The sequence below is a fragment of the Barbus barbus genome (assembly GCF_936440315.1).
Source record: "Barbus barbus genome assembly, chromosome: 9".
NCBI classification, from domain to species: domain Eukaryota; kingdom Metazoa; phylum Chordata; class Actinopteri; order Cypriniformes; family Cyprinidae; genus Barbus; species Barbus barbus.
The window spans coordinates 16,286,208-16,297,480 of record NC_136737.1 but is presented as its reverse complement, the minus strand read 5'-3'; the positions used below and the strand labels follow the sequence as shown (position 1 = coordinate 16,297,480).

General features: G+C 32.3%; 1 protein-coding gene across 3 annotated transcripts in view; it reads left to right on the top strand.

Annotated features, from left to right (window-relative positions):
• Positions 1 to 2,403: 2,403 nt before the first annotated feature.
• The window catches only part of LOC306875309 (rab GTPase-activating protein 1-like), a 105,440-nt gene continuing 96,570 nt past the window's right edge, over positions 2,404 to 11,273 (top strand). For all 3 annotated transcript variants that reach the window (XM_079425778.1, XM_079425780.1, XM_079425779.1), the window contains exons 1-4: positions 2,404 to 2,465; positions 9,916 to 10,099; positions 10,194 to 10,350; positions 10,843 to 11,050. In XM_079425778.1, coding sequence (XP_079281904.1) covers positions 2,422 to 2,465; positions 9,916 to 10,099; positions 10,194 to 10,350; positions 10,843 to 11,050 — 593 coding nt within the window. In that variant the 5' untranslated portion in view covers positions 2,404 to 2,421. The remainder of the gene's footprint in view (positions 2,466 to 9,915; positions 10,100 to 10,193; positions 10,351 to 10,842; positions 11,051 to 11,273) is intronic.

The following is an 11,273-nucleotide window of genomic DNA, read 5'->3' as shown; positions in this document are numbered from 1 at the left end:
TCAGTGACGTCCTCCGAAAACACCCCTACAAACCAGAGCGAATAGGGACCAAAGGACATCCAGTACTCAGTTTTTACATTTTATTTGTCTAGCAGTAAAACTGATGTTTTATAGAAACTAATACAAATTTGTTCTTCCTGAATTTATTTGACTCAAATTGACACTGAAAAATTTTACTAATCTGTATTTTTGTCTTGTTGTTAAATCTAAGCATGTTTAAAACAAGGTAATTTGCAAACTTGAGAAGCAAAGTTGTGCAAGATAAGGCTTGTTTTTCATCTTGAATTAGTTTTTTATGTTTAATTATTTTTCCGCTTATTTTAATAGACTTCGCTGAACTGAGACTTCGCTGAACTTAGATTTGTGCTAAAACAAGAAAAAAAACCTGCCATTTTCAAAACAGTGGACAACAATAACAGTGACATAAACAAAAAACAAATAAACAATTATTTAAGTAACAAATAATAATAAATTAAATAATAATAATGAACTATTCTCTGAAGATAGGCTTGCACTGTTTCTAAAGGTGTTTAAATGTTTTTATGGAAAACAAAACAAAAATAAAGAGTGAAGGGCTTTGAAAACAAAAAAAAAAACATTCTTCTGGTTTTCAAAAACAATGAATATAAATAAAAATAAATAAAATAGAACAAAAGCAACAATAAAATAACAAACATTAAACAAAATAAATATTCTTTGAAGTTTTAACATCTTAAAAGGTGTTGTCAGTGTTTTTACTGAAAAACAAGACAAAAATACTGATTGAGAAGTTTTTTTTGCAGTGGAGGGTAAGGGCTCCTAGTTTTCTAAGCGACCTTCAAAAACTGTCTGGGCCTTTCTGATATTTTAACATATGGGCTTCCTGTAATAGGCTAATTTATGAGGGCTATCCTACACAAGAACGTTTTGTTAAAAGTTTATTTAATTAAAAAATAAGTAGTTTTTTTTGCTTGGGCACTTGGTGGCGCTAGAGGTGCAAAATTACACACTTCACCTTTAACTGAAAGATTTTTTTTTTGCCATTTCTATGCAAGTTCAGTGTAATCAGTCATAAAAAAGAGTGTCTGTTTAGTAAATGATGAGATGTTTGAGGTAAATATAGAGATGTGTTTATGATGAACTTTCTTTTTATTACATGCAAAAGTTTGAATATGTAAGTTATTATTCAGTCTGTTTGTTAACCTGGTTTCGCCGAACTTTTATCAGTCAAATAATGGCTCATGTTTAGTCAAGGTCAAGCCGACTTGTTTGAGTTATAAATTTGTAATACTTGTTCATAATTATCTGTCAATGATAAAGATGTGATGATAGAACTGGTAGCAACTACTTTCCATGTGAAGAAAAACCTTTTTGCTGTAGTTTCTTTAGATTGTTTAAAACATGAGCAATGTTTTACAGATGAACCAGTGAGCAAATAAAGAAATAAATGAATTTTATTACTCCGTGCCATGCAAAGAAGGAAAATATTTATAATATATATATATAAAAAATCAATATAATAGTCCTTGGGTCTTTATAAAATACGTTATTTATATTTATTTTTTAAATATGTATATTTATCACAGAAATAATTTTTTTTTACATTGAATGAATGAATTTTTTACCTTAATTACATTTACTTTTTTGTGTTTACATTTAGTGTATTATTTTTGTAGTATTTTTATTTCATTTTATGTTATTTAATAAATTAAAAATTTATTGTACGACAATAGTTTTTTGTTGTTTGAACAAAAAAATGAATGATTTAATAGACTAAATGCTTTGCTGTACCATTTATAATATATTTTATATAACAGAGATTAGAGTTTTTTTTTAGATTTTAATCAGAATTTTGCCTTGATCAAATTTTCATCTTTTTTTAAATGATTTTTGTTCCCATTTTTTAAACGATTTTTGTTGTATTTTAGTTTCATGTTATTATATTATATTTTATAAGTTATACATTTCATTAAATGTACTAGGCTACAATATTCATTCAGAAACTAAACACTGCAGTGCCTCTCCAAGATAATAATTTATTATTATTATTGTTATTTTATTTATTAACTAATTAAGTTAACGCGTTAAACTGACAGCCCTAAAAATTATATATACACTTACAAATATACATTCAGTGTATTATTTTCGTGTTTTTGCTCTTTTTTTTTAAATGTTATTATGTTTTATTTAAAAAATAGGCTATATAAATTCAATTAAATGCACTACGACAAAATACGTTTTGTAACGTGATAGTACGTAATACATTAAATTAAATTCTATATATATTTTTGTTTTCTTAAATAAAGACAATTAGTAGTAAACCAACAGCAGGTGCCCGTCACCTGAGGCGCTGCTGACTCGCGCGTTTGAAGCGGTGGGCGTGTCTCTCTCCAGCGGCGGCGATGACGTCGCTTGCGCCCTGTGAACGGGGCGCGAGCGCTGATGAGGTTTGCGGATGTGCACGCGCGTCGCTCAGCTGACAGCAAGTAAGTTGGTTTTTACCCTCTCAGGAAACTCACAACAAACACCAAAATTAAAGACAACGTCCGCGTCGACACGACACACGCGGTCGGGTTTGTTATGTGCTCTGCGTGGGAGCGTTTAAAAGCCTCTGAGGCTCGTAAGCGCTTATTTTAAAGTTAAAGTGGCAGAAAATGAGCTAATTGTTGATTAGCAGTGGCTAGCTGGCTAACTGACTAGCTTCAGCTTAGTTAGGCTGCTTCTCACTGACAGCACACGTTGTGTTTAGGATTTTAACTAGCTGTTACGATGGGTTTTGTGTGTGTTTGTGTGTTTGTTTGTGTGTGTGTGTGTGTGTGTGTGTGTGTGTGTGTGTGTTTAATGAAACGCATTAATAGTAGTAGGAAACGGTGTTTAGTCAGCCTTGTTTTCAGTTGTTGAAGGCGTTTCCTGTCTGTTACTTTGAATCCCTGTTTAGACAACTGCTAATATTTTGACAGTTTTTGCAGCGTTTTTCGCACTTAATTATATTGTATTAGTTTTTAAATAGCTGGTCGTAACAGCAGGGTAAACTGGGTTCATTTTGTTATACTGTGCTTGTCTGATTGACACTAAATTTCATATACAGAATTCATTATTTGTGTTTGTGTGTCTATATATAGATAGAGATATACTGTCTGAAATATTGTGATTTACATAATGGAAAGGCACACTAGTTTGTTTGGCTAATGTTTGAAAGTGAGCAGGATGGTAAAACAAACATGTTAGTTTGTTTAAAACGTTCTGATCTGCTGGCCATGAACTCCTCATCTCGTTTTAAACATTAAAGGAGTCTCATCTCCAAAGCTCAAGAATAATGGAAAAATCTGTCCAGTAGTAACTTGTCTACAATTATTGAAAATGACTTAATGTTACCACAACAATGATTAATCGCAGATGCATCATTGGTGATTGACGGGCTGTTAGTTCCTGTTCTGGTTCATTTAGCCTATTATTGGTAAATAATTTTTTTAAACGCTCTTAAAGCCATTAAGTCATTTAAGCTACCTAAATCATAGTTAGAAATCATAAGCAGAACCATTAAATTCCAGTATTTTTTTTCAATATCTATTTATTTATTTATTGGAATATAATTGATGTGATTTAGTGTAATAGTTATACATTAGTGTGAAATAGTGTAATAAAAAAAACAATCTGTTAATGACGTTTGATTATATAGGTCTATAGGTCATATCATTTTTTAAATAATATAATATTAATATATAGATATATATAGTTTACAAAATCTAAAAGGCAAAACCCTTATTCAATACAAAGAAATGTTGATGATAATATTAAAGTTTTTAAAAAAATAACATTATTAAATATTATTCAGGGCTGGACAATAAGCCTTGACATGTGCTTGTCCTTCGGACAAGTAAATTAGTCATTCACTTGCCCGAGTCAAAAATTTACTTGCATTAATATATGACGCTATATATTAATATACAATGTTAATATATATTAGGCCTAATATGACAAGCGGACAAGCATTAATGTCGAGCCCCGTTAATGGTAAAAATATTTAGGCTGCAATTCCCAAATAAATGCTTATAAATTTATAATTTATATTAAGTGTGTTAGTTTTGCTTATTTGTATTTTTGTTAAATTAAAAGAAAGGAATATGTATTTAATATTGATTATTTTTGGTATTTTGTGTTTGTTCTATTTTATTGTGTTTTATTGTATGATTTATATAATAAATTTGGCTGATAACATATATCTATAATATACATATATACATATATATATATTTTTTTACATTAAACACTTAAAGCTATTAAGTAATTTGCATCTAAATGTAGTACTATAGATAATTATCTAAACATTAGGTTAAAATTTATAATAATAATATAATGTAATGTATTCCCACAATACTGCACAGCCTTGTGCCTTATTGCTTAATTACATAGTTCCTCTGTTTGTTCCAATTACTCTTCTGTTCTGTTTTTTTGCTGGGTGATTTCATTGGGCAGATTTTCTCATATTACATCATGGCTGGCCCTGAACGAGAACTCTGACAGAAAGACAAATAACTCAGGAGTGCACTCATTAGATTGGACCATTTTTAACTTTGGGTGTTAGGAAAGCCTTGGCTCTTTCTCAGTAGCTCAGTCTGAATGGTATCATGTGATTTTATGCCATGTTGTAGTAACACAGCCCGTACTAGTTCGGTATTTTTTTATTGTCTTTATTAAATGATGGGTGTGAGTAATACAGAAAGCAGATGGGTGTGAGTAATACAGTTGTTAGAAGAGCCTGTTTCTCCTGTTGCGACCTTCTGTGTGTGTGTGTGTGTGTGTGTGTGTGTGAGAGAGAGAGAGAGAGAGAGAGAGAGAGAGAGAGAGAGAGAGTGTATTGTGGCTAATGCACACCCAGAATAAGTAAACTGCACCAGTTTTATCTGTGGTTGAACATCAGAGACCGAAGCCAAGGCTCAGTTTAACCCTCCCTACTGCTTGGTGGAGTTTAGTGCTGATTACTACAGCTAAAGGAACATGATGTGATTTATATTGTAAATTTTTATTTGAATGTAATTTTATTTATTCATGTATTTATTTATTTTTGTCTTACTGGAATATTTTCATCAAATTTATTGAATGGATAATTTATTAGAATATAATAAATATTTTTATTCTCTTCGGTCAGCGACCACAGCACTGATATTTTTTTTTTAAATTAAAATGTGTTAATGAATATTTTATTAATATAAAGTTATAGTAATTTTTTTTGTCACTTTTGTTTTTCGAGTACACCATAGTTTATATATTTTTTTCTTCAGGTTTACCTATTTTCATACATTAAGCTAAATTAAATAAGAAATATTGCCTTGCTGAAAAAATATTTAAGATTTTTATAGTATATTATATTATTTCAGTTAACACTTATTTTATTTTAACTAAATATTTTATATATTTTTATGGTTTTAGTTAACTATAATGTTGTATATGCCATTATATTATTAAATTATATTGTAAATTGTTTAATTGTGTGTATACTATACTATAATATATATATATATAAATAAATAAAATATATTAGGGCCGTTAACGCATGCGATTTCATCTAAAAATTTTAACGCATTATTTTTTTTAACGCAAATTATAAGGTTTGACCCCAACTTCTTGCCGTCATCGCCGCGCAGAAGGTAATCATTGCCTGCGTCCCAATGTGCACACTATCCATCCTAAATTCTATGTGATATTAGTAATTTTCAATAATATTTAGGGCAGATAGGATTGATAGTATGCACATTGGGACGCAGGAATTGTGTGATTATGAGGCGCCGGGCTCGACAAAAGTGAAGCGAACGCAGAGGGAGAGAGAGAGAGAGAGAGAGAGAGAGAAAGTGTGTCCGAGAGAGAGCGCGAGCGATATGTATACTCATATGTGATAAGGGTACAGTGAACCAGTGTACAGTGTTGCCAGGGTCGCGCCCAAAGTGTATGTACACATGTGATCGCAAAAGGAAGTTATTACAAACACTCGATGGTGGTTTAAAGTGAGCTCTGAGTAAAAGTGTACTATTAATCTCATAAATTGTCTTATGTAGCAATAGCATGATGCTAATGTTAGCTCTAATGCACCTGCAGAACAGGGCCAATTCTTCTTCATATATATACACACACATACATATATACATACATACACACACACACACACACACACACACACACATACATATACCTATATCTATATATCTAAATCTTTATCTTTTAAAAAAAAGTAACTTGTAACTTTGTAAAAAAGTAAAATGTAGCTTTTTAAAATATGTATGTAATAAAGTTTTACCATTTTTAAACATTAAAGTTTAATAAATAAAAAAATAATAATGAAATATGACAGTCAAAATCTGGAATTAAAAAATAATTTACATTTGAAATGAAAGAAAGTGTTAGAATATAATTTGTAATGAAATATATATTTTAATAAATTTTTTTAGTGGTCTTAGACTTGTGGACCTCACTGCATTTTTGGCTTATTTAATAATAATAAAAAAAGGTTAAAATTACATATAAATTATAGATAGCTGATAAGATTATTATTAACCAGACTATATATTTACCAGGCAACACTATAATTCTTTAATGGACATCCAAAGAAGTGAATAGTAATCTTTATATTACTTAGCTGGCTAATTCTAAAATAATGACCATGAGTTTGTAATTGCTTATATTTTGTGTTTCCTTGGCGTTTCTGCTGTCTAATTCAATTTGAATGCCTAACTGGTTCTCTCTAGTGAGTAGCTAAATGCATTCTCTATTTATGTCAAGCGAGGAACTACTACATAATGAAAATCAAGGGCACACAGAGACCTTCTGTTAGCGTTCGGTTTTATCCGTGCATTTTTCAGTGGCTGTAATTGACGGAGAATGACGGCCACATGACTGTGAAGACCTTTTCACCCACTGATATGAACACAAGGATGGGATTGCTGTTTCTTTATTGGCTCAACACTTGTTTGAGATCCTCACTATCACTGTTATCTGAGCATTATGCTTGATAGTTGTGTAATAGTGTGTAATTTTTTTACTTGTGAGAACTAGTTGCATACTAAGTGTGAACATCAGTGATGGTTTAGTTCAGAGACTTTGAGGCTGTGAAGATGCACTTAGATAGATGACACCTCGGTAAACGTGAGCTTGTTGAATCCGCAATAATGTGTGAAATGCTAGATGGTTGATATCATTTTCAGATGACACTGCTGTGACTCTCGAACGTGACTGGTGCTTTAGCGCTGATTGATTGTTTGATTGTTTTTTTTTTTCCTTTTTCTTGATTCAGCTCCTTCCTGTCTGAACATGATTAGTATCCAAAGCTTAGTTTCATGAAATGTGAAAATAGAGCCTTTTTTACTTTTTTAATAAATTTCCCACATCATATTGTGCACAGTTGCGTTTATTATTCCAAAAGAAATATATTTTCATAATTTCTTTTGAAATATAATAACTTAATCTGCCTGTGAAGTGACTTTTCTTTTCTGCTGATGTCATCAAGGCCTTGTGGGTGGGGAAAATGATCATAAACCGTAATATCATAACCTAATGATCCAAATCTATAATAATACAATAGACTATAATAATATTAGTGTGGTTTTTTTTTGTAATACTTTATAGTGTTCTCACGGTACCAAAATTTCAGTATTCAGTACCGATACCAGTGAAAATTCACGGTTCTCGGTATCAATTTCGGTACCTAAGTAAAACACAAAAATATGCTAATTAAAAAACAACCTATTTTTATTAATAAAGTCAAACAAATGTAAAATGTACAAAAATCAATGCCATTCTTTATGGTTATTTAAAATTGTGTTTCAAGTTTTTCCACAAGTAATAAAAGTATGGAAAACAGTAAACAAGTTTCACCCAAATTTAATTTGTCTTTTAATTAATGAAATTTAAACACATTTTATTTTTTGGTAAATAAAGGGGATTTACTATTAACATTAAAACATGGAAGAAATATTGTGATTAATAAAAAATTAAGTTTTATTAATTTCTTTAATTAGTATCAAATACTTTCTACGTAATAATAGTAGCCTAATATATTTCTGGCACAATGTCTAAACCAAACTTTTATTTTGACGGGTTGTCGTGTGTATATGATATGAGGATAGTTTTACTCAAAACAAACGGTAAAATGCTCGCGAAGTGACTCTCAGAGCAGTTCTGGAGATGTTGTTTATGTATTTATGTTCTCATTTAGATGGCAGATGATGAAATCACCGCGAGCGTCAGGTGCGCTTCAGTGTATGTAGTAAACAAAACCACGCGTCTCTGCCATTCATTCATTCACACAGAGACGCGATTCATATTTGAATCAACTTTTGCAGCTTAATATTTACAGATACTAGTCCATATAGTGATTTGATTTAAGTTTAATGACCTGCTTTTGATTGATTCATTCAAACCTTGACAAATTCCGTTACATTCCGCATTTAAACTGTAAATTCCGTTTTTAACCTAGGTCCGTGTTTTTTGCATCGCGGAAATCATACGGCCCTACGTGTCAAGAACCGGGTTGACCGGGTACTCGGTACCACCGGTACTTTAAAAAACCTGGTACCGTGACTTTTTCATTTTTTTAGTACCGACTTGGTACCGAAGTACCGGGTCTTTTGACAACACTAATACTTTAATTAAATAACACTATTTAATGAAAATTACATTAAATAGTGTTATTTACTTACTTTTGTCATTTTTGTCATTTATCCACTGCGCCATCACCACCCCAGAAATTAAATAAAATTGACACATGCATATAACAACATTTCAATAATAAACATATAAATGAAAAAACTAAAATAAAAAGCGATACTTCTATCCCTTGCCGGTGGAGTCGCACGGTAGAGTTGATGGTCTTTACACTCTTCGGTCTTCACACTAAGAGGGCTTCACACGACGACTGCCGCGACCGCTGCCGCAGTATAATAACCTTTATTATACCAAGCCAACAAATCACCGTTTCAATTCAGCTGGACCCACTTTCCTGATTATCAACTAAAAATGGCCAAGCAAGTGCACACACTGACAAGATACACGATACAGTACGAGACCAAACACGATTTTAGTTTAGTTTATTTAGTGCTGTCAAACGATTAATCGCGATTAATCGTATTCAAAATAAATGTTTTTGTTTACATAATATATGTATGTGTACTGTGTATATTTATTACGTATATATAGGCCTAAATACACACACATACATGTATATATTTAAGTTGTTATTTTTATATATTAAATATATTTATAATAGAAATTATATGAATATAAATATAAACATGTAAATACATGTAAATATTTTCAAAATATATACTGTATGTGTTTGTATTTATATATAGCCTACATAATAAATATACACAGGACACACACATATATTATGCAAACAAAAACTTTTATTTTGGATGCGGTTAATCACGATTAATCGTTTGACAGCACTAGTTTTATTATATTTCCTGTGTGTGTGTATAATAGGTAATATATTATATAAATAATTAAAAATATTTATTCATTTTATTATTAATACAAAACAGCCAAATAGCCTTACTGAAATTACAGTAAAAGTGGCAAAAATAACTTATAAAGATACAAAAATAATTTTTGTAATACATTTTATTTATAGTTAATTAATTTTATTAATCTAATTATTTTCATTATTTTACACATACTATGGTTTAACAAAGTATAAGAAATATGTAATAATATATATATATGTTTTACATATTCCAATTAAATGTTATACATGTTAAATATATACAAATCTGCCAATATGCTTTTTATTTATAACCTCTTAAAATTGCACCATGCAGGTTTAAGATGCAAGGAAATCCAATGCAGAGAAAACCACCCAGTCATTGAGTATTTAACATTGCGAAAGTTAAAGCAGGTTTTGTAATCCAGCATGAACCCAGTGTAACAGGTCTGTCTTGTTGGTAGGATTGCAGCAGCAGTGGGCCGAGCGGGCGGACTGTCCCAGGCTATCATGGCTGACAACTCCTCTCTGGGCAGAGTGAGTGGATCCACTGAATCGGTGTCAACCGTCACCAGCGAGGAGTTTGTGCTTGTGCCGCCCACCGCTGGGGGCTCCCCCTCCAGCTCCGAGGGGAGGCCTAGGCTCAAGGTGTCTCTTTCTAGAGCCTGCTAAGCATTCTTTACTATTTGTTGTAATGTGTCAGTAAGAATGAAGTTAATCTATAATATTTCTTCTCTGCCAGATGTCGTGGAATGGTAGTGAGCAGCTTGAGCGGGCAATGGAGGAGGTCTTGGATGATGTTGGTGATGGACCAGGATCTGCAGAGGAGAAAGGAAGTCCTGCAGCGCTCAGCTCTAAGATCAGAACACCCAGCCTGACTCTGGACACTGCTCCTCATGGTACATCCTGCTCGCAGTAACAAACGAACTCGTTTTTATCCCAAACTCTCATTGGTCCTTGTTAAACCATGTCTTATAAATATTTTACAAATGAACAGAGGCAGGGCTGCAGTGTACTAATTTATTTACATACAGGGGTTTCAGCAAATGCCATTTAAACTAGCTCTATTTGTCTTTACCACTTCCTGTTGCCAAGTGAAAAAATTGGGTGACTTTGAACACTTACTTCCTCTCTACCTCACACCAACTTCCACATTCAGTCACTCTTGACAATGGACCAATACATAAAACAAGGGATCATGCAAAGCAAGGGTTTATTGTTTGAATATTTCGACACAAGCAGAAAACGCATTGTTCTACCTCTTAAATATGATTGGATGAGCCACTTGATAGCTTGCATAATATTTTACAAATAAAAACAAACAAATAAACTGATAAACAAATACATGTTTCTGCAACCTTGTATTGACTCTTCATTGTCTGTGTCCACAGAAGCATCAGCATCAGTTTTGGAGAGTTCGACAGAGCAGGAGGAAGACAGCGTGCAGTTCAGTAAACTGTCCTATCTTGGCTGCACCTGGGTGAAGGCCCCTCGTAACGAGACGGAGGCCCAGAAAGCCATGGCCACCCTGCGGGCAGAGAGCGCCATCCCCATCCCTGTCACCCTCTATGTGCCCAACGGTCCAGACGGTTGTGTCCGGTCAGTCACTTGCCAAAAATTCAGTGGGGTCCACAAGTCTGAGACCACTTGTATTGTATTTTTCTGTTAATATATAAAGATTTTTCATTGCAAATTATATTTAAAGGTGCCATAGAATGCATTGATACAATATTTTAAGTTGTTCTCTGATATCTACATTGAATGTATGTTGCTTAGGTAAGGGCAAAAAATCTCCAGAAACGGTTTTACATGTCCATTTACA